Source organism: Anas acuta, chromosome 6 (genome assembly GCF_963932015.1).
Source record: "Anas acuta chromosome 6, bAnaAcu1.1, whole genome shotgun sequence".
Classification (NCBI taxonomy): Eukaryota; Metazoa; Chordata; class Aves; order Anseriformes; family Anatidae; genus Anas; species Anas acuta.
Genome location: NC_088984.1, coordinates 6,778,324 through 6,801,742, shown reverse-complemented (window position 1 = coordinate 6,801,742; position 23,419 = coordinate 6,778,324). Strand labels below are relative to the sequence as shown.

The following is a 23,419-nucleotide window of genomic DNA, read 5'->3' as shown; positions in this document are numbered from 1 at the left end:
CTGGCACCCAGTCAAGCTGAGGTGTCATTGGGATCTCAAATTGCAGCTAGGGGCTGGCAGGCAGCCAGGGGCAGTCTATTTAAAAGACAGCCTGTTCTGCAGTATTCAGTCTCTTTAGAAACTTCTCCAGGGGAAAAGTGTTGGGAGATCTACAAAGTGGATTTTTTATTTTTTTTTTTTTACCTCTTTTCTTATTTTTTTCCCCCCTTCCTTCCCCCCCGTTTTTACCGCTCCTCTGCAGACTTTGCAACCAACCACTCTTAATTTTGCAGAAAACTTTATTTTTTGCCTTTTTTTTTTGCCTTTTTTTTGAGGGGGGGGGCTTTTTTCCCACTTTTTTATTATTTTTTGATTTTGCTTTTTTGCTTTTTTGCCTTTGCAAATCTTGGAAGAGGAAAGCGGGAGGTTGAACAGAGCCGATCGAAACACAACTTTGCTTCATACCAAGCTTCCCAGCAGCTCGCTGCGTCGGGAGAGACTTTTTTCTCCTCCTGCAGAAGAAAAGGGGGGGAGGGAAGGGGAGCTTTGCATCCCCTCTTCCTTCTCCTGCGGGTTTTCTTTTTTTTTTTTCTCCTTTTTTTTTTATTGCTATTCTTTTTCTCCTGACTGCCTTGATGCAGTAAGAGCAGGACACTGGTTTGCAAGGAACTTTGCTCCCTTCCCAACCTGCCTCCTCCCAGCCCTTTGGGGAGAGTGTGCGTGTGCGTGTGAGTGAGTGCGTGAAGTCTCCGGCCCCCCCCCCAACCCCCTTTTTGCTCCCCCCCGCAACCTGTGGGCTGCAGCCCCCCGTGCAGCCCCCGCACGCTTCTCTCCCTTTCCCCCCCTCCCCTCCCTTTCCCTCCCCCCTCTCTTTTTTGCGGTGAGAAGCCCCCCTTTTCGAGGCGAGGAAAAAAAAAAAAGAAAGAAAGAAAAAAAAAAAAAAAGCCGGCAGGAGGAGAAAAAAAAAAAAAGCAAGAAAGACAAAAAGCCCCAAAGCAAACCTAGCAGCCCCCCCCCCGCAGCCAAAAAAAAAGCAAAGCGGGAGGCTCCCGCACCCCAATAACCCCCAGCCTGGGGCGCCGGCAAGAAGCGGGGGCTGCGCTTTGCGCCCTTTTTCTTTTTTGAATCCGATTTTCTCCTTTCTCCCCGCACCCCCCCGAGCCCACAACACCCCCCTCCGAGCCCCCCGGAGGGGGCCAAGCGGGAAGCGAGCTCCGCCCGCCCCCCCATCCCCCCCACCAGGCTCCCCATCCCGCAGCATCCTAACCCCGGCGCGATGCTGCTGCGGCTCCTGGTGCTGCTGGGCGCCTGCCCGGGGCTGTCGCGGTGCCTGGGCTCCTTCGTGCAGTGCGAGCCTTGCGACGGCAAAGCTCTGTCCCTCTGCCCTCCTCCTCCCTTGGGCTGTGAGCTGGTGAAGGAGCCGGGCTGCGGCTGCTGCCTCACCTGCGCCCTGCCCGCCGGGCAGCCCTGCGGCGTCTACACCGAGCGCTGCGCCCGGGGGCTCCGCTGCCTCCCCCGGCAGGGCGAGGAGAAGCCGCTGCACGCCCTGCTCCACGGCACCGCCGTCTGCCTGAGCGAGAAGAGCTACCGCGAGCAAGCCAAGGCCGGTGAGTGCCCCGCAGCCGGCTCCCTTTCCTCCTTTCCGTCTCTTTTTCCTTTTTTTTTTTTTTTTTCCCTGCCTGCTTTTTTTTTTTTCGGCTCTCCGCTTGCTTTGCAGCTCCCCCCCACCCCTCCCCCGGCTCTATTTTTTTTTTTTTAATTTTTTTTTTCCCCCCTGCCCCCGCTCCCGCAGCTCGCCGCCTGCGTTTTGCAGCGGTCCAGGTGCCTCTTCCGCGCCCCCGCTTGCTTTTTTTCCGGCTGCTTTTCCATCCTCCGGCCCCGCTTTTCCGTCCCCGGCTGCTCTTCCGTTTCCCCTCCCCCTGGTGGCTTTTGCTGCCTTTCCGGCTGCTCTTCCATTCCCCTCCGCCACCGCCAGCTGCCCGGCCATCTCCCCAGCTGCTTTTTTCCTTCTTTCCACCTGATTTCCACCCTCCTGCACACACCCACCCCGCCTGCCTTTCCGTCCTTCCAGCTCTTTCCCCCTTCCTTCCTCTCCCTGCCCCTCCACCCGCTGCTTTGCCAAGCCCCCGTCTTTCCAGCTGCTTCTCCACCGCCACCGCTTCCCCTGGCTGCTCTGCCATCCCCCTGTTGCTTTCCCACTTTTCCTGCTGCCCTTCCACCTGCCCGGCTGCTCTGCCATCCCCTCGGCTGCCCACCCGTGCCCCCCACCGCTTCTCCACTCCTTCTTCCCATCCGTGCCCCGCTCGAACCTCCTGTTGCATCATCTCGCATCCCCCCCATGCACCCCCTCTGGGTTGTCCCATCCCCAATGGGGACGTTTTCTTCCCCCAAAACTCTCAGAAACTCGCTCTTAGTCCCAGCTGCATCCCCGTCGTCCTCCAGTTGCATCCTTTACATCTCTCCCGCATCCCCATCCTCACCCTCTCCAGGACCCCCCTTTCTCTCCACTTTGGGGCTCTGCACTCGAGATAAAAGGCTCCTTCTGGGCAGGGCACCTTCCCCATCCCCAAAACCCTCAGGTTTATCCCCCCCCTGGGTTTATCGCTCAGCCTCCCGCCTTCTCGTGGCCGCGGCTGCCTGCTGCTGGACCTCTTTGTTGGGCAATGGGTTTGAGCGCTGGGAGGTGAGCAGAGCAGGTGCACAAGGAGCAGGGAATCCGCGGCTGCAGAAGGGAATGGCAGTGCCGCTAGCAGGCAGGCAGAAAGAAGGCATTAGAAGCCAGCACGAGGGCTGGCGGGGTAGCAGCAGCCCAAAGCCAAGCTGCTGAACTGCTCACACCTCGCACGTGACAAAAGCACGGCAGAAAGCGCTCCTTCACTTGGGTTAAACTCCTGGGTCCTGTGGCTGGGACAGGGACAGGGCCCCTCTGCTCCTCCAAAAGCTTCTGCCCTTCTGCCATGGCATGCTGGGGAGGAGGGGGGCGGGCGGGGGTCTGCGAGTCCAGGGGACCTAGGAAAGCACTTTGCAAAAAAGAAAAAAAAAACAGAATCAAGTCCCCAACCCCCCCCCCCCTTTTTTTTTTTTTTTGTTCAGGAAAATGTCATTTTAGCTTGTTAGCAAGCTCCTGCTTATAGCGGCGCAATGGGAATCCGTTTCTCCTTTCCAGCACCTAATAAATCCTGGTGCTTTTATTATTTTTCCCCTTTGCTGCTTGCAGGCAGCGGTCATGCTGTTGCGCTCCATCCTGCAGAGCAAAACCAATTTCTGTGGGCACGTATATACATTGACGTGTAACTTTCCCCCCTCCAAATAACCAAAACTCTCTGGCCTCTGCAAAAAGTGGCCAAAACCGGCAAAACAGAGCTGGGCCTTCTGCGAGGGAGCTTGAAGACGGGGTGAGGGCCGGGTGGGGAGGTGCGTGGGGGGCAGAGGGGGGAGCCGGGAGCTGCTGCCCTGTGTGAGAGCCCAGGAAGCCGTGCACGAAGCTGCTGACGGCCGAGCTATGCGAAATATCCCCGAGCGCGTCATCCGCCGTGTTTATTTACCCTGCGCGTGTGCGTGTGCGTTCGGGAGGCAGGAGGTGCAGCCAGGAGGGGAAACCATGCAGGCAAAAGGCGGCAGCAGCCACGAGAGTGGGGCTGAGCCTTGCACCCCTAGGCAGGGTGCCTGGTGTGAACCGAGGGCACCCCAAAAAGCTTTGTGTCTTGGCTGCCAGTTGAGTCTCCTTTCCTTCCACCTGCCTGGCTCTGCCCAAGGAGCCTGGTCCTTTAGCAGGTGCTCTGCGTGCAAACTCTGGCTGGTCCCCTCATAACGTCGCTGCTTTGGGTTAGCTTGGGATGGGGAGCACCCTTGGAGCGAACAAGGAGAGGAATAGGGAAGAGGCTGCAGGTTTGTTGCGAAAGCAACCCCCGGCACCACCTGCAGCTGCCATTTGGACTCCCTGAGCGCCGCAGGGGGCTCCTTTCAGTGGGTTTGGTTTGCAGGTGGGAGATGAGCCCTGCTGGGGAAGGCTTCTGCAGGAAGCCGCAGCAGACCAGCAGGCTTCTCCCGAGCTTTGCACGATAGAAAAAAAAAAGAAAAAAGAGAGAGAGAGAGAGAGAAAGAAAAAGAAATAAAAAATAAATCAGGAATTCCTGAGGATGGGAGAGGGAAAAAACGCTCTTGGCATTCAACTGGTAGTGTGTGAGAACAAAGTATATTTTCATAGGCGTGTTACTAAGCAACGGGGCAAGGAAAGAAATGAAGTTTGACTTGAACTTTCTGGCCTCTGCCAGTTTGGCCAGCAGCGCAGGGACTGTGTGCTGGGGAAGCTGGCCTGGCCCTCCGATCTATCAATGACCAAAATTGGCCCTGAGCTGCAAACCGCTGAGAAAGAATCAGCGAAATAAACTCCGGGACAGTGGCGAGGACTAGATCAAACTGCATTTCTATCTATTTCTGCACTTGCGCTGGCTGAGCTGAAAATCACAGATGCTTTCCTCCTTATAGCCGAGGTGGAAAGGCAGCAAGAATACTGCAGGAGCCCGGCGCTGGGAGGCCGGGCTTGGCTGTGCTGCAGACCAGATGTTTCGCGTGGGGACAGGATGCTCCTGGGCACCGTGCCTCAGTTTCCTCTTCTGTAAGCTGGGCACGGCAGCGCTGAGAAACGCTAGGGCTCCTGCGCAGGATGTGCTCCTGGCTGGCAAAGAGGTCGGAAATGAAAGCAAATGTAGGATTAAAGGGCTTTGGTAAGGCTCGTTTTAAGTAGGCTGATGGGTAGGTAGTGACAGGATGGTCCCTGTAGTCCTTGCTGGCACAGCAGTCAGACACCGTCCTTTGCCGAAAGCCAAACACCGCTGCTGTAATTGACATTCCTGGTAAAAAAAAAAAAAAAAAATACATGAATGAGCTTCATTTATGGCACAAGCTTCAGGATTCTGGGTTTTCTCTGTTTTGTTTAAGTTTTGTTTGAAACACACCGCGTCTTTCCATTTTCGCTGCCCCGTGCTCCCGCCAGACTTCCTCCTGCTGACACAGCAAGGTCAGGCCGAGCGCCGGGGAGCGCGGGGCACAGATCGCAGCCCGCCGCCCTGAAACAGCTCGTGGAAAAACAAAGGTTGTCAAATATTTCCTTCTCCTCTCTCGTTCCTTCTCTCTTTCTAGAAAGCGAGCGAGACTTGGCAAGTTTCCCCACGAAACCGTGCGCCAACGATAACCAGGAGGGGAAGGGAGGGAGGGGGGGGGGTGCGCAGAATTAGCGCTAAGAAAATCGTCTTTGCTGCGTCAGCTGGAAGCAGGCGGCGGAGGAGAGCTGTGGAGCCCAGGTTTCCTGCGGCTCCTGTTGGGTGCAGTCCTTCATCCCGCCCCAACACGTTCCCCCCACCCTGCTTCTCCTTCCAGTGCACTTCCCCTCCCCGCCCAGCGATGCAGGATGCGGGCACGGGGTTTTTGGGACACGCAGCAGCAGCTGTGGGCCTGGGGAAGGAGCCGTGCGGTGCTGAGCACCGGGTCCTTTGTGCAGAGCAGCAACCGAGCTGTCAAGGCAAAAGCTAGTATCAACAGGCCTGCAAAGCCTCCTATCCGAAACAGGAAAAACCCCATTTTTCTTTTGATCTGAAGTTTCAGCAACAATAACAATATATTAAAAAAAAAAAAAAAGAGAGAGAAGGTGAAATCCATCAGGTGCCAGCAAGAAAGCTGGGTTTCTGCGGTGTGCGTGTACGGGGGAGGGAGGGATGGGGTGGTTCAAACAGGAAAGGAGGGGCCTTGGCTGGAAAGACTTTTCAGCAGCCTGGTTTCTAAGGAAGGAGCAAGAATATTAAGTAGTTGATCCAAATGAAATTCCTGCCTGGTGCCAGCAGAGTTCACCGGAGCAAAGACGTGGCTTTGTGCGTGCATGCGTGCGTGCGTGCGTGCGCGAGTGATGGAGCGGCTCCAAGCTCCCGCGCACGTCTGTCAGCCTGGACCCGCTCCCAGCGAGCCCGCCTGGAGCTGTACCACCGCCTGCAGCACTGGGGCTGGCCTTACATGGCAGCCTCCGCAGATACGAGGGATGCTGGAGGGAGGCCGCCTGCCTCCTCCCATCAGTGCTCCAGCACCAGCATCCTGTGCCCGGCACACGTTTGGCACACGCGTGTTGGTAGGGCAGGGAGGAGGAGGAGAGGCAGCGAGCGGCTGTGCCTGCGAGCACAGCACGGTGCTCTGCTTCCTCCTAACGTCGGCTGCGAGCTTTGCTCGCTGCACTCTGCAGCTTCGCCTGCTCCTCGGGTGTGAGCGCCCATCCACGAGGCAAGGAGCAGCAGCAGGAGCGGATTTAGCAGTGGTGGCTCCCAGTGCTCCTCACCCAAACTGGGAAGCCTGAGAGCACTGGGAAGGGGCAGGACATAGCTCATTTCACCCGTGCTAACTCGAAGGGCAGAGAAAATGATCCTCAGCATGGCAGATCCTGCCTGTGTTTTTTTTTTTTTCCCCAGCAAAGTAGTGCAAATTCAGGGGCGGACATAAATGAAAGTGGGATTTGGCTGGAGCACACCTGCCCCTCTACGTGGGCTGCTGAGCAGCCGGGTTGGTATGTGCCGGGAAGATATCCCTGTGAGCATACACACACATGTGCCCGTGTTCACACACCCACACATGCCTGCACAAACATTTAATGTGTGGAAACACACTTACAAAGCATTTTTGTCTCTGGGGGCAGAATGGTTTCCAGGCAGCACGCATAAATCGCTCTGGTTCTGCTTACGACTGGCACATGGGGTATTTGGCCATAAAGATCAGATATTGGCGTACAGAGAGCAGCCTACCCGTTCCTCCCACCGAGGGCTGAGAGATGAGATGCAGCAGGTGAGCATATCAAACACCGGGAGGTAAGGGAGGAGATAGAGGCCAGATAGTCCCCCCAGCCAGCTGCGTGGATATGAGCTCACACACCGTGTTTGTTCTGCAAGCTTCCCTTTGCCAAGGCAGCAGCACGTGGCCTTTGGGGAAGTGGGAAACAGGACCTGAGCTGAGAAAAGGTGGCATTTTGGTGATGTGGCGAGCCGAAGAGAGGAGAAATAACCTGAGAAGGAGGAAGCGGCAGGCCCTGAAGACATGGTGCATGGAGAGGTCAGAGATGATCCAGAGGGTTTGGCCTGGGTGAACTCCTTGGCAGCCTTCATAATAACCACCTAGTCATTTGTAAGGAGTTTTTTTTTTTTTAACAGGTATAAAAGATTGGTATCGTGCATTTATCCTCAGGTTAAGTGTAGCAAAAAGCGTGAGGATGCTCTACTGCAAGGAGGGGAGGGCAGGTAACCTGGCAGGCTGGAGAAAGCCTCCCAGCTGGGTGTCCCCAGGGCTGCTGCGGGTTGCAGAGCAGGGTGGCAGCCGTGCCATGCTCCCAGGCCCTAGGATGCCACTGGAGAAGGCCAGGCATGGGTTGTGCTCCGTGTGTCAGCCCGTCTGGGAAGGGTCGTGTCGCATCTGGTGATGAAGGAGTGAAATCCCCTGTCCTCTCCCCTCTGCTCCCCCACCAGACGCTCTCTTTCTATTCCTTCAGCTGTGTAGCCAAGGCAACTCTCAGCAAGATGTTGTTTTTGAAGTGGCTCTTTGATGCTAGTGATCTAAGGGGACCCCTTAGTGTTTATGTCAATCCACCGGTTCGCAGTTAATCCCAGCAGGAGCCAGCGAAATGTGTTTGCAGAAATTTGGGACTCTCTGTGGTTTGATGTGGGCAAATTTGCTCTCAAGGAAGCCATTTCTCAGCATGTTCTGGTGGATCTGATGTCTGCCTATGATGTTTCCAGGATAAGTGTGTGAACTGCCCATCAGTCCATGTCACAGAGCAGCCAGCTTCTGGCTGGGACACCAGGACACCACACCTGCCTCATGCTACAGCCTGAAGGAAGGTCCAAGCCTCCTTTGGCTGCACATCATTCCCTAATAACCAGGCAGGGCCTGATCCTGAAAGGTGCTGAGTGCCTTTTCTCCAGGGATTGAGACCCAGAGCACCATAGGCCTTCAGGCACCTAATCCCTTTCTTGGGGGCCAGCTAATTCAGTCCTCGAAGGACTGTGAGGCGGAAAGCCCAGAGATGCTGTTGGCTTCAGTAGGATTGGAAAGCACTTAGCAGCTGCCTGCCTTGAGGGCTGTTATTGCAGAGTTTGGTTTGTTTGCTTGTTGGATGGACACAGCTGGTTCACTGATGGAGATAATTGTTATGTTGATGGAGATTGCTGGTCTGGTTGCTATTTAAGGGCAAGAAGGTAATCCTGTCAGATACTTAAGGAAATGATCCCCCAGCTAAACAAGAGAGGGAATGTATCTTAAAGGTAACTTTAGGGCCAAAGTTGACTAATAGTCATATTTCTGTTTTGTAGAAAACCAATAGAAATATTTTCTTGTTCCAAATTCAGATGGGATTTGTCCTCTGAAAACAATTAAATCAACAGACCCTTTCATTATTCATGCTTAAGAAATCAGATGTTATGCATTGGACTAATGATGAAAATCTAGTAATTAAGACAGTGAACAACCATGGGACCTGGCTTTCACTTTTTAATTTAAAAGTGATGCAGGAAAAGAGGAAAGAAGTTTTACTAGAAAGTCTCATTAGGGTGTACCAGTCATTAAAGACATATATTTGGCTGTGTCAGTCACTTTCATTTGTGGCTCCTGCTTTCCTGAAGAAATGGCAGAAATGGGTGAAACTTTAGTGCATCATTTCATAAGCATTTCAGTATTCAGTTATTTTGTTTTGTAGCAACAGGGACAGCTTGAGGTTGTGGAAAAAAACAGCGAAATGCAACAGGGAATTAATTCTGGAAAGGCTCAGGACCTGTTACAAAGAGCAATCCATTGTTTTTCTTGGAGTTTCAGACCCCAAAATGGAGGTCTGTACATTTCGCTGCATAAAGGGACTGTTGATGCTTTTTACCATTTAAAAGCATTTTTACATCCTGCTGGACCAAAGCGAATCAGGCGGTGTATGCCCCAGTGCGGTGTAGGGGGGGAAAATGGCTAGGAGAGACTAGAGCCAGTGTTTCAGATCAGGCTTGGGCAAGTTTCTGCTTAGCAATATTGTCAGAGCGTGAACATCAAACTTCTGGTACTTTTATGTGGTACTTCTTAAGTGGACTGAGGGATTAAGGAATCGCCGGGCCGACTCAGGCCTACTCTACTTTCTGACAGAAGGAGCCACTAAGAAAGCAGAAGGGAGGCCTGAGGGCAGAGGTGGAAATCTCATCACTTCGAGCTTGTAAAAGTTAGGCTGGACAGTGCATGTGACGATGTGTCATCTGGTGCTGACACAGAGATGAGCAATGGATGATCTCACAGATCTTTTCCATCTGGTTTAAGGCAGAGCTGTGAAAGTCAGGCCGAAGGCCTAGAAATTAATCCAGGCTAGGCTGGAGGTTTGCAGTCACAGCTGTACGTGTGAAATATTTGTGGTGTTTGGACAGTTCTTGTTCAGCACCTGACACAGGTGCATCTCCAGACTCCACCTGATGTGCTCTCATCTCTTTCTAGAGAGAAGCAGGTTTGGCTTTCTTGGATCTTTCAGATATTGGTTGCTGTTGGGTCTGACAGAGCCCATCATTACCATAAGCGGGGATGGATCTTGTGATGGACACCTCTGTTCTCCAGTGCAACCAGCCTCTCCCAGGCTCAGTTGTTAAGAGCTCTGCTCAGTATGAAACAATCAAATTCAAAACCCTGAGAAGAGGTGACCTGAAAAAAAGGCTCACTGTGTCCGTAGGAAGTAAGGAGGTGTGATGGGTTGGAAGAAAACCCTCATAGCAGATGCTTTTTCAGGTCATCTCTTCTCAGCTGGTAGCCAGATGAGCAGTTCAGACCCTTTTGTTTTCATTCAGAAGACGTGAAAGCATGTTTGTTTTCCATGAGGGGCTTCCTTTCTTTTTGCCACAGCTAAATCTCACAGAGAAACTGTCAGTAAATGATCCCATAATGTTTGTCAGGAGCTACTCCAGATTTTCCTCACTTGCACCATCAGTTAGACAGAGACAGGCAATCTTCTTCCCTGGGTTTCCTTCTTTGTTCTTTTCTGCTCTTAGTTGGCGGCATGGTAGCTTTTTTGATGCCTTTATTAGAACCAATGGAATCTGCCACTAGGGTGGATTTGTTGGAAAATATGCAAAACTAAGAAAGACTGAATGATTTCATCCTTTCCAGGAAGGAAAAATATGTCTTGGTCACTATGATATTGAAAGTTGATTTATTTACATTTCTCTGAGTTGTTCTTCAATTCAGCTCTTAGCTTCTTCTGCAGCTTCAGCATATGGAATGGGGAACATCTGTAGTCTCCAGATGATGTGAAGGAAATATGTTTTATCTTCCTATCATCAGTGCATCAGCTACAGAAGCTTCTTGATGTAAATCTAATCCTGAAATACTTCCTTCCTCTCCACTTGCCAGTTCAGTCCCCTGGAAAATAACTTTGTTCAGGAAATGTCAGGGTGATCCAAGCTGCTATCTAGAAGCAGAGTGCCTGCAATTCTGCAAGATGGGGCACATCATCATAATTTCATTGAGACGGATGGGTATTTGTTCATTTTTAATACAAGGGAGAGACTCAAAAGTTTCCTAACCCTTTTACTGGTTAGGTATCTTGGGTTCCACCTCACCAGAAATGGTTGTTGCTGGGAACCCCAAGCCTCTGGTCACACTGCCTGGATTCTCACCCTGGCTTCGTGCGCCCTGTATACACATTGCAAACTCTCAAGCCTGTGTTGAGAACTAACCTCGTACAGATTTGGGAGCTATCTGGAGAGAAACAACCAAGTCAAAGACACCACCTCTTTGTCAGCCCCAGTCCTTGCTTGTACATCCCAAGTCACAAACAGCCAAACTCACCAGTAGATGCCAAAGCCTGGCTCCTCCAGCACAGCGTGGACGCTTGGAGCCTGATGAACTAACAGCTGGCAGCAATTAGGGAAGGAGATTTTGTCATGGTGCTACCCATATCTAAACCTGATTTTCTCTTTGTTCTGGAGAGTTGCTCCGAGGTAGTTTTATTTTGCGGCTGCAGTAAGGAACGCCAGCTTAGGAAAGTATCATTTGGCACACAGCTCTGCTTCCAGCTCCCATAACTTTACCTCTCCCACCTCCACAGCATTTGCTGGCAGTGCGGAGAAGTGGTGCTGACCCAGAGATTCATTCCTACAGATAGGCCATGTGCTTCCGCAGCAGACCTAAACATGAGTTGGTTCCCTTGAGAGCTCCTTCCCACATGCTGAGCTGCATTTCTCCCCCATCCAGCTCTGTGTGAAGACGCAAGGTCATCAGGACAATGATCTCCCTTTCTTATGCATCGTATGTGAACCTGGGGGCAGCCCAAGCACCTGATATTCACGCTCTGCAGGTGAGCCCTGGCTGATGCAGCAGAATCTGCATCCACAGGTTTCTGCTGAGGAGACATTAATCTCCTGAGAAAGAGCTGGTCTTCCAGACTACTTCAGCAAAGTCCAAACTCTAACTTAAGAGACAAAGGCCTCAGCACAGAACATCCTTTTGCCATCTGTCTTCACTCTCTATGGTTCTTCGGGTGTTCCTGAGCAGCTCCTAAGCACCCTGCTAGGTTTCAGCTTGATAAAACGGAGATAAGCCTTAGCCTAGGGTTGAGCACTTCTAGATGTTTGGCTGGTTTTCCATCTCTTCCCTGAGCTTGGTCCCATCAGTCCATGGCCTTCTCTTCAAAATTGTCTCTGTGGGACAAGAGAGTGAGGTTGCAGAAACATTCACCATGCTGTCAGAGGGATTTAAGGTACTGGGGTATCCCAGAAGTCTTTTTCCAAAAGCTCCTGTGGCTTTTGGGCTGCGGTCTGTGGATTGTTTGGACTCTTTTCTTTATCCTGTAGGGGACTGGGCATGGTGGGGCAGAATTAATTTTTTTGTGGATACTTCACAGTGCTTTAGCTGCTAAAGACTTCTTGCAGCAGTGTGCAAATTACAAAGGTAATTTGCTTCTTGTGACAACTGTTGGGCAAATTCCCAGTGAAGGAAACAGGGTCTGGGTTTTCTTACCAGTGCACCTGTGTATGTAAGACAATTTGGTACAGCTTCCCATGAGAGCTACATCACAGGCTGCATGGAGACCAGTCCTGAAGAGGTGGTGGGATTTACCTTTCTTAGCTTCAGCCTATGTGAAACCATAGGAGTCACAAGAAAAGAGACCGGGGTCTCCAGAGATATGTCCTTCCACTCTGAAATCAGCATCTAAGCGAAATGACAGGGCTGGCTGCTGTTTGGAGGGTGCAGCATCTCCACAATGACCTAGACATGGAGTTTAGCCACCCCAAATCCTCCGCATTCGGTCCATCGTCAATGCCTGTTGCGCATGTTGGGGATTTGGGGGAGGCGAGGTGGCCATCAGCAGAGGTTGTCCTTTCCAAGCAGGGCTGCTGCTTTCCAGCCCGTCTCGGTGTGTGGTGCCTCCTCCCAGTCTCTCATCGCCTGCGAGCATCACCAGCGCATGCGCTGCCGTGCCGGCCCACCGCTGAATCCCCACCAAAGCACAAAAGTTCGTCGAAAGTCCAAGGCGCCTTGCAGCTGGCTCTCCTGTAGCCAACGCCCCGGGGCTAGCAGAGGGACCGGCTGCAGCCTGCGTCCCTGGCCCTGGCTGCTGCTCCTCCTGAGGCTGGCCGGCCGCCGCGGATGCCTGACATCAGTGCCTGACCTCACCGGGGCGGTGGTCCGCGGCACTGACCCCAATCCCGGGCATCACGCCGCAGCCGGCTCCGTGCCCACTCCAGCAGGGCTGTGGGGGGGGTCATTTGCCGTCACGCTGGGGGTTTGTGCCTGCCCTGGGAATGGAAGCGAGCTTTTCTTTGTTAGGGCAGTGAATGGGCTGATCCCCGCAGCCCCTGGGGAGTTCAGGAATGCTTTTGCTCAGTCGTGCTCTCCAGCTGCCAAAGGGCGCGAGCTGAGATGACCCTCCCGGTCCCTGCCTGCCTGGCGGGAGTGCAAACACTCTCCCCGTGTGCTGACCAGCAGGGAGGGAGTTTTACTTTCCTGACATGGTCACAGGTGCAAGTGCAGGCTGGGGAGGAACTTGCCTGCCTGTTCCAGGAGGTTTTGGTGCGGGTCAGGCTTGTTCCGTCCTCTGGAGTAGGAACAAGAGGGGGAAATGCACCAAGATTTTTTTTTTTTTCCTAGGCAGAGACCTAAGCCCAGACTTGCTGTGTAAGACCCAATCTGAAGAAAAATAGGTACATCCCTAACATGACCTGCAAGTGCTAAAGCTATTTTCAGGGGCAGCACTGATGTTCCTCCTCTCCCAGCCCCGGGCAGCTGCTTCGTGCTGCCCAGCAAGAACCAGTAGCAAAAAAGGATGGGGAGGAAAAAGAAAAGCGCTCTGGCAGGTGCAGGGCAGGAGAAGACAGACCCTGACTTCAGCAATCATTGCCTTTGCCTGCGTGTGTGTGCAAAGTCCAGCAGGAAGATGTAAGGCACCAACGTGGGGCTCATCAGATGGTGGAGGTGCAATAGGGAGGAGGCTGCAGCTGCCTGTGCCAGGGAGATGTTATGGGTGAAGCCAGGAGGGAGTGTCTGGATCTGGTCCTGATTAGTGCTTTGTGGTTCCTATCAATGGGAACTGCAGAAAAAGCCCTCCCTCGGTCCCTCCAGCCTTTCCCCATGAATTTTCCCTTTTCTAGCTCCAGCAGTGCCTGTGTAGATGCCCGATCCCAGAACGCTGTCCAGAAAGAAAGGCCAGGGTGTCAAAGATCACCCAGCCAAATTCAGAAAACGCTACGTTGTTGTATGCAGTGATGGGACAGAAACCAGGATGCTCAAAAGACAGCTGCCACTAGGGACCAAAATCCCAGGAGGAAAGCAGGGTGTGGGGCCATGCATGATGAAGTCCTCCCCTTCATGGCAACACTGGGTGGTGGCACTCCGTCCTGGGGGTAAATCCTCTGTGGTGTAAGAAGCCCTGGGTAATGCAAGCCTTAATTCCCATCCCACAGTGAGCCCCTCAGAGGGCCCGGTCTGGAGGCAGAAGGACTGAGCAACTTCCCAAGTGACATTTGCTGTCATCCCCTTGCTAGAGGTTTAACTCAGGTCCCCGTTATGTCTTTCTCTAACACCTTCCTGCTCAAGCGGTGTATTATGTTAGTGCCCGTGCTGTAAATAATAATAATCGTGATAATCATCAAGCAGGCTGTTGAGCAAGATCAGAGGCGGTGGTTGTGCTCGTTCTCCTGAGGTGCACATGGCTTTTTTTTTTTTTTTCTCGGTTTTTGAACAGGACAGCAAGTCCTGTAGCAGCGGTCTGGGGATGTAACGAGCACGGATCATTAGCAGCAGCAAATAGGTACTTTTCCTACCTTCCTGCCAGAAAGCGATGGAAACTTGTTGCGAAAATTCGAGCCTCCCAGTCATTTTGGAAAACGCTTCCTGCAACGCGAGCGAGCGGGGAGGTGGCGTTCCCACACACCCACGTGCACACGCGCGCACCCTGTGCGGTGCCCAAAAGCCTCCGGAGCACGAAAGCACGTGGGCTGGCTTTGGGGCCAGGTGCAGGGAGGTGCACGGGCTGTTCTGCACCGTGCCTGTCGAGGACAGCGGGCGAGATTTGTGGTTTCCCTGTCACTGGTGTTTTGCTTTCTCCTGGCAGGGTGGAAATGGCTCCTGGAGGGAAGGAGCTGCTCAGGAGCTTATCCCAGACAGCTCCAGCATTAAGCCCTCATCCCCTGGGGCAGGGGACAGCCCACACCCAGCTAAGGGTATTTTCTGCCTCCCAGGGCTGATGGGAGCCTGCAGAAATTAGGACAGCAGCTGGTGTTGGGGACCTGCAGGCTGGTCTCCAGGTGCTTTCCAGTCTTTCCCTGGGTCCCCCACGGACACCACAGTGCCAGGACCAGCAACAAAGTCATGGGGTGGTTCTGAGTTGTGTTCAATCTCCTGCCTTGGCCATAGGGTCTCCAGCCCCTTGAGATTCCTACAACCCGAGTGCCACCTCCCGGCTAGCCAGCGTCCTCAGCGTGGCCACCAATGTCACTCCTCGGTGTGGCCATGGGGTTTGGGACATCTGCTGAGAAGCTGACATCTCCCCAGTGGTGGGGAGAAGGGATGGCGATGTGAGACTCACCCACCTCCTGCTGCCCTGTGCCCGGGACTGGAATTGGGAGATTTCGGCTGCTCTGCCTCTGCAAACGGCCGCCTGCCTGAAACCCAAGCACCAGGTTGGCGAGGCGGATGGGAGTTGGCTCCGGCTGTAGGCGGGAATGGGCTGTGCATCGGGCCAGATCCTGACAGCGAGGGAGGAGATACTCCAGCCTCCTTCCTGAGTCTCAGACAGGCACAATTAGGGCTCATTCGGGGAAATTGGGCGTTCCTCCCGCCAGCGTCTCCTTGGGAGCAGACACGCAGCGGTGCCAATGCTGCCTGCCACAAGCCAGCCGGGGGTGGCAGATGGAGGCTGAGGAATGGGTGTGGGGGCTTTGGAGATGCTGACACGGTCCCGGTTGCACGGGGTGGCTGCCGGTTGGTGTGGGTGAGATGGCTGGGGGAGAAGGTGAGGATTTGGGGCAGCTGGTGCTGCTGCTGTGGCTCTGCCTGGCCCCTCGCCTTGGTACCACGATGGTCTCTCACCACCTGCCCAGAACTCATCAGTCATTTGTATGTCAGAGCCCTCTGCCCTTTCCTTTGTCTAAATTGGCTCGTTAGAGTCAAATTGGGGAACAGGTGCATGAGCTTTGGCCTCCTTGCTGTAGGAAATCAGGCTAAAAACCACCAGAGGGTGGAGGAAAGGGATCCACGGAGTTCTCACCAGAAGATAAAGACCTAAACCAGAGCCTGTGGCTGTCTGGGCATCGCAATACAACGGCCAGGACAAGGTTGTGTAGCCCCAACCCTTCCTCCTCCTGCACCAGCTGGCCCCTTGGCTCACCCCGAGGTGTCCCACCGCAGCCAGCCCTCCGTGCATCCCTGGGAGGGCGAAAGCAGCTCCTCCAAGCGCTCCTTCAGCTCTGCAGGAAGAGCTGGACTCGGGCAGGAGCTGGGCAGCTTTCAGCACACACCATTCCCCGGCTCCCTCGTGCTCCTGTGCTTCCCACCTGCCCTTGCCGAAAGGGCTCCACGTTAGTCCCTGGCTCGCAGCCCGCCCTGGCTTGCTGGCAGGAAGCAGAGGAACAAGGTGTTTGCACAGGCTCGAGTTGCTGCCCATATGAGCGGACTGAGCCTGCTGCAAACACCCCCTGCACCACGAGCCCAGGGGACTGGACACGCTGTGCTGTTTTTCTGAATCCTCGCTGCCATGGCCCTTTGGTTTGTTGATTTTTTTTTAGAGCTGCGCCCCTCTTAGGTGGTATTTCATAGGTGATGAGCTGCATGCTGTCGTGTTAGGGCAGGCTGTGAATCCTCCCCTCCCACAGCTATTAGGGGGCAGCCGAGGGAGATGCCCCAGCACTCGGTGCCAGAGGGGACTCAAAGGACAGAGGTGGCAGCAGTGTCAGGGCTGTGGAAGGACTCGTTCACTGCAGTTGTCTCAGGTCTGCTTTCAGACCTTGGAGTGCAGCAGCATCTTGTGGCAAAGCAGGAACTTCTACTGCACCCCGTACGTTCCCGATGTAATCAATCTCTTCCCTATCCCGTGTCCATCATCCTCTTATAATAGAGGAGTGACTGTGAATCCAGCAGCAAGGCGAAAATACAGGCACATGAGTGTCACAGGGCAAAATGACAAGAGGATCCCATCCTGGAGAGACGTGCAAGTCCCAGGGAGGATGCGTGGAGCCATTTAGGTGGCTTCTGGGTGCAGAGTCTGGGATGCTGATCCAGCTCTGTTCTGGTGGAAGAAGAAGAAAAAAAAAAAAAAAAAGAAAAAGGAGGGGAGGAGTGGAGAGAGGAGTGTTTAAATCAATAAGTGTCCACGGAAAACTTAGCAGCTTTTGAAAGTGGGGACCTAGTGACCAGCCTGTCCCCTCTGCTACTTGTAGGGCCACCCACTGCGTGTGCCAGGCTGGTGCTGCCATCAACCCCAAGCGGGTGTCCCTTGCTGGGTGTCCCCTTGCGCACCACTCTGCAAGCTGGTGGGGCAAAACCGTCTGTAGGGACGCTCCTGTCTGCCTTGTTTCAGCCCCCTGGTACTTGTCCTGCTGCTCTGGTGGCTTCTCCCATGCCTGCCCTGGCAGCATCAGCACCGGTCCCCAGGGAAGCAGGGGCTGGGAGACCAGCAACCTCAGGAGCTAAACCGTATTCAAATTTAGTCCAGAAATAGCCCTTTTTCACTCTGGTGGCTGCACTAAAAGGTCACAAGTCAGCTAAGTTTAGCCTGTCACCAGCTCTCCTATATATAACCGTGCAGGGCTCCTGACTGCATCCTGCCTGGGCAGGTCACGCTGGGGCGATGCGAGGCGGTGCACGGGGCCACGGGCAGAGCCTAAATGTGCTCCTCGGGGCCACTGGTGGTAGCTATGGCCGGGCCACCAGGAGCGAGACCTGGGGCTTTCCCAGAAGGGACCCGGAGGACAGATGCATTTTCACGGGCCTTCTTCGGTCCTGGTGCAAAGATGTCCTCTGGGATCAAACCAGCAATTCCCAGTCAGCCGCTGGAGACCTGATGGTCTGCTGTCCTTTCTTCTCCAGAACGGGAGTCCCGTGAACACGAGGAGCCGACCACGTCGGAGATGACGGAGGAGACCTACCCGCCCAAAGCCTACCGGCCCAAGCACGGCCGCCTCTCCGAGCTCAAAGCCGAGGCCCTGAAGAAGGACCGCAGGAAGAAGCTGACCCTGGCCAAGTTTGTGGGCATGGCAGAGAACACGGCACATCCCCGCGTCGTCATCCCCGAGCTCCGGCAAGAGTTTGAGCTGGTGGGTGCCGTCCCTTTTTCCCCGGGAGGGCTTGGTGACCACGGGAGATGGTACCGGGAGGGGACCTGGGGACATTCACGGCTCGAGGCTCTCCGCAAGGTGCTCCCCACCTGACAAACCCCATTTTCCCCTCGCAGGGCCCTTGCCGCAGGCACATGGAGGCCTCCCTGCAGGAGCTGAAGAGCAGCCAGCGGATGGTGCCCCGTGCCGTCCACCTCCCCAACTGCGACCGAAAGGGCTTCTACAAGAGGAAGCAGGTGAGAGCCCTGTGAAGGCAGGGATGCCTCTCACCCTGGAGGTTTTTCTCAGCTGCCATCCCAGCTGGAACAGATGGAGGTTTTTCCTCCATCAGGCTGCTGGGGAAGTTGCTGGGAGCCTCTCCAGGCAGGGTTGGTGCTCAGTGGTCTTGTTGGAGGCTCTGAGCATGGTCCAGCCTGAGATGAGCATCCTGAAGCAGCGGGGAGGGGAGAAGGAAAAGGAGAGCTCGGGGCTGGGGATGGAGGTGCTGGGGTAAAAGTGGCCAAGCTCTGGGCTGAGCCAGCACGAGGGAGGCAGCGGGGGCTGGTGACAAGCTCCTGATCTTTGCCCTTCGGTGTCTCCCCAGTGCAAGCCCTCCCGAGGCCGAAAGCGTGGGCTGTGTTGGTGCGTGGACAAATACGGCATGAAGCTGCCGGGGACTGACTACCTGAGTGGAGACCTGCAGTGTCACGCGTTTGACAGCAGCAACGTGGAGTGAAGTCGCATCCCCTCCCTCCGCCCCATCACCACCCACCCAGGCTCCCTCCCACCCTCCCCTCCACACCTCCCCGCACCCCGGGACTCCGATTCCTTTCATCTCATGTTAAGAAGAAAAAAAAAAGAGAGGAAAAGAAAAAAGAGAAAGAAAGGCACCGAAAATAAAAAAATATAAATAAGGGATAAGGAAAAGGCGAGTGAAAAGAAAAAAGAGAAGTCAAGAAAGGACAAGGAAAAAGAAAAGCAGAAAAAAAAAAGAAGAAAAAGAGGAAAAGAGAAAAGAAAAGAAAAGAAAAGAAAAGAAAAGAAAAGAAAAGAAAAGAAAAGAAAAGAAAAGAAAAGAAAAGAAAAGAAAAGAAAAGAAAAGAAAAGAAAAGAAAAGAAAAGAAAATGAAAAGGAAATGAAAAGGAAATGAAAAGGAAAATGGAGAAGAAAGAAAAGGAAAAGAATACGAAAATGGAAAAGAAAAGAAAGAAGACAAGAAAGAAGGAAAGAGAAAAACAAACCCTGAAGAAACTGAGGACTCGGAATCTACAGCAGCGTTTTGACAGCAAGGACTCAGCAAGGAAAGGACAGAGCCAGAGACAAGCCAGCTTCGGCCGCTCCGCCATCCCGCACCTCTCCCTGCACCACCCGCGCCCCCCTGCTGCCGAGCAGAGCCCATGCCAATGTAGGAAGCTCTCCGAGTTGGTGATTTTCTAATTGGGGTTGTGGGCGGGGTGAATTTTTCTGTTTTTTTTTTTTTTTTTTTTTTTTTTAATTCTTTCTGGATTAGCTAGTCATTTTCTAAAGGGTCTGGAGAGAAAACCTTGCGGCCACCAGCGTCTCCACTCCTTGCTCCGTTCTTCTGGAGTTTCCTCCCTGCATCGCCGGGATGCACTCGAGTCAATCTGATCTCCGTCCCAAACGACCGCCCCGATCCAGGCAGATCTGAACCATGCTGGGAGGAAGAGGAGGAGGAGGAAGAAGAGGAGGAGCGGGACTGCTGCGCGCACCTGGAGATGTACCGGGGAGGGACACACAAGCTCCTGCAACGGCACGAATATCCCCCGCAATATTCGTGGACTTCAAAAAGAAACACTCCAGAAGGGAGACGTCCCCTTCTCAGTGCAGTTCCTCTTGACCGGGAGGTCAGAAATCCGAGTTTTGGACGAGCGAGACTCCAAACGTCACCCAGCCGTGTGTGTGGAAGCATTTGTCGTGTGCGTGCACACAGACGTGACTTCTCCTTGCAAAAAACGTGCCTGGAAACCTGCAATTTGAAGGCTTCACTGTAAGCAAGGGGAGAGCTGCTGGACTGAACAGGGAGCAGAGCTACGGAGGTGCCCCGAGGCCCCACCAACACCGAGGGCTGCGTCCAAGCCGGCTCTGCAGATGCTCCACCGCTCCCCAGCGTGAAGCAGGCATATGTGGGGACGGGGGACCGGGGACAAAACCCTTCACCACCCTTTGCTGCCACAGCGAAGACCAACTATGGAGATTTTTTTTTTTAATTATTTTTTTTATTATTATTTTTGTTTTCACAGCCAAAAAAAAAAAAAAAAAGTTTGCTCCAGGGGGGAAAAAAAAGACTTTTATTTCGTCTTGGGTTTTTGTTAAGGCTGGTTTGTAGCCTTTCCCAGGGTTAGGAAAACACCAGTCTCCATCCTTTCACACTGAGGACACTGCTCATGTCTGCCCTGGCTGACTCCCTCCACCTTCTCCCCATCCTGCTGTGAGATCCTACAACAGGTCCTCACACTTCACCCAGGAACCTTGTCCTCGTTCAATGACAGAGGCCACCACCAAACGGAGACCCACTGCCTCAGGCATGCTTGGACAGCCGTCAGCTGCCTTCCTGACCTTTGTTGTGTTATTTTTGTTTTGTTTTTTTTTGTTTTGTTTTATTTTTTTTAATTTTCCACATTGGATTTTGGGACTCATTTCCCCACGACAAGGGTCTCCGCGACTGCTGCGCTGGGAAATCCTGCAGCAAAGGGAAGGAGGAGAAGGAGCTGTGGGGGGCTGGGCGTTGCAGCCCCGGCACTCAAAACACGCACCTGGAGCCATCCGAAGGATGCGGCCAGTCTTTGGGGGAGGATGCAGCCAATGCATCCCCCAAAGAGGGTCTGAGACTCTTGGGGCTGGACAGGGAGGAAGAGGGGGCCCAAGCACCGGTGGGGCCAGGATGGGAGGGACTCAGCACCAGCTCTGGTGAAGGCTCCTCTCCATCACTGGTTGGGTGCCTTCGTAGCGTCCCAAGGGACGGCATCCCCACCACCACCGCAACCAGGCATCCTGCAAGGATGCTTTGCCCTCGTGGGGGCAGGACTGGATGGCCCCCAAGGGTTTTTTTTTTTTTGCCAATAGACTTCCACGGAGACCCAACGGGGCATGTTTGGAGCTGGGGGTGGAGTGCCTTCCTTTGCTGAAAGGAAGCGAGGAACGAGGGGGGGGTGAGGAGGGGCACCAAATGCAGATCTCTTTGCCTCCATGAAAGTAAAAAAAAAAAAAGAAAGCAGGAGTTGAGGCAACCCCCGTGTTGCTGGGGGGGGAGCTGGGGCTGGGGAGGGAACCCCTTGGCTCTGTGGGGCTGATGGAGCAGGGTTGGATTGAGCAGGATGGGGGGTGAACAGGATGGTGAAGGGGGGGTGGAGGGACGGCAGGATGGAGAGGGAGCCCGTGCCAACCCCCAGGGCCACGGGCACCGTCACCGCTGTCTCCCATCTCCTCCACTCGCCTGTCCCCGTGCAAAACCTCCCGACTGTTATAGGCCAGTACCACCTTCCCCAGCGCCCCTCTCCCTCCTTTCCTCCTCCCTCTCGTTCTTGCTTTTTTTTGTTTTTTGTTCATTTTGTTTGTTTTGTTGTTTGATTTCCCAAAACTTGAAAGCCTTTGGCTGCAGAGAAAGGAGCCGTGCTGCCCGGGGACAGGCGGGATGGGAGCGGGCAGAGGGATGGCAGCTCCCCATGGGACGTTTGTTTCGGAGAACTCAGCTCCCAGGGGACACAGACCAGCCTGGTGGTGGCCTTAACGATGCAGCCACCACCTTGACACTGGGAGGGGGACAGAGGAGGACTCCCTGTCCTCCCCATACAACGTGGGTCCCAGCTGTGGCCCCACGAGCTCCAAAATCCATCGGGCGGTGACCAAGTGCTGCCCTTCTCAGCGGGCAGGTGGAGGGACCCGCTTTGCCTTTGGGGTGGGAAAACCAGAAGGGGTGGACGCGGCACGGGGACCGAGGCACACGGGGAGGTTGCCGGCCATTTCACGCACCAGCGGCCGCCGGGTGAGAGGAAAAGGCTGGAGCAGGGGTGAGGACAGCCCTTGGACCACATCTCCCAGGGGAGATGTTCAGCAGCTGGGTTACCCCTTGTCTGTACTGCAGTGGCCTTCGAAAACCACTAGTACAAGAGCATTTTGCACTATTTCTCTGCTCCCTCTCTCTCTTCCTCCTTCTCTTTTTCTCCCCTTTCCCCGTGAAAACTTCTTTTTGTTGGTGTTTTTTTTTTTCTTTCTTTTTTTTGTGTTGTTACTGATTTTTTTTTTCCCAAACGGAGCATTGTATATTTAACAACCGACAGCTCACCTCGCTTCCAGACCGCTGTCCTGGCCCTGGCGAGGAGCCCTGCGCACCGTGCCCTGTCCCCAGCCCCGCCAGCCGCCCGCCACTGCCACTGGGACAGACGTCACCGCGCACGTCGCCCACCGTCACCCACACTAGTTCACACACACCAGATTCCGAGTTTCCTGCCTGGTCTTTTTTTTTTTTTTTTTTTTTTTTTTTAAATCTTTAAGCAATACTCACTACACATTTTACGGTAGCTTTTTATAGCTTTACATACATACGGTAGCTCTGTTGTTTCGTTTCGTTTTCGTTGATTTTTTTTTTTTTCCAGTAAACAAGAAATACTCATAATCTTACTGGTGGGAAAAAAAAAAAAAAAAAAGCAGTTTGTGAAAAACTGACAATGGAAGAAGAGCTTAATGCTCTGTTTAGCATTTTGTACTTAAAAAAAAAAAATCTCACATTTTATTAAAAAGTGAAGATTGCTGTATACTATTTATTCAACTTATAATTTATGTTACTCTTTGATCTTTGTCTTTTCTCATGACAAAGCATTTATTTAATAAAGTTATGCATTCAGTTAGCTCGTGCCTGACCCTCGTGGAGCGTCTGTGTGCCGGCCCTGCCCTCAGCACACTGTGCCCGGGGAGGCTCAGCCAGCCCCGCAGGGTGCTGCGGGAGGACCAGGGCAGGGCTGGTGTGGTGGCAAGGGTTTAGGAGAGCTTTAGACTCCGGAGCAATCTGCTAAGGCAGCAGGAAAATTGCACGGTTGAGCTTACAGCAGGTTCTGCCAGGTTATTTAGGGGAGAGAGATCGGTGCCAGTGATGCTGAGCTCCCAGCTGCTGCCCCAAACAGATCCACAGTTTGGGTCACGATGTTTGAGCCTCAAAACACCACAGGCAAGGGGAAATCCTGCCCCAACACCCCAGCGTGCAGGAGCATCCCCAATCCACCCGTGCAGGGCAGCTCAGCCAGGCCGTGGTCCTCAGAGACCTCAGGGTAGCCTCAGGATAGCTCTCAGTGCCCCTTCCCACCACCCCTGTCCTTCCCCATGCCAGATCCAGCCTCCCCTCCACCCACACCACCCTTCGTCTTCCCACACCCCCACCTCCTGCCCTCCATCCACCCCAGCTGCCAGCATCACCCCGTGCACCCCGAGCAAGGCAGGACACAAAACCACCCCTTTCCTCCCCAAATGAGGACTGGAGGTCGCCAGAAGCGTGCCAAACCACGTCCCCCCATCCTCATCCACACCACGCGGGGCTGGCTCTGCCTCCCGCTCACCCCATAGCCCACTGACTGGGGGCCAAAGCAGGCTGTGGGGTCACCCCACAAGGCTGGGCACCCCACAGCGCAGGAGG

General features: G+C 53.9%; 1 protein-coding gene across 1 annotated transcript; it reads left to right on the top strand.

Moving 5' to 3' along the window:
- Positions 1-22,640, top strand: IGFBP5 (insulin like growth factor binding protein 5). Its single transcript, XM_068687173.1, has 4 exons — positions 1-1,586; positions 17,548-17,774; positions 17,912-18,031; positions 18,379-22,640. The coding sequence occupies exons 1-4, from the start codon at positions 1,256-1,258 to the stop codon at positions 18,508-18,510; spliced, it is 810 nt and encodes a 269-aa protein (XP_068543274.1). The 5' UTR covers positions 1-1,255; the 3' UTR covers positions 18,511-22,640.
- The last annotated feature ends 779 nt before the right edge of the window (positions 22,641-23,419 follow it).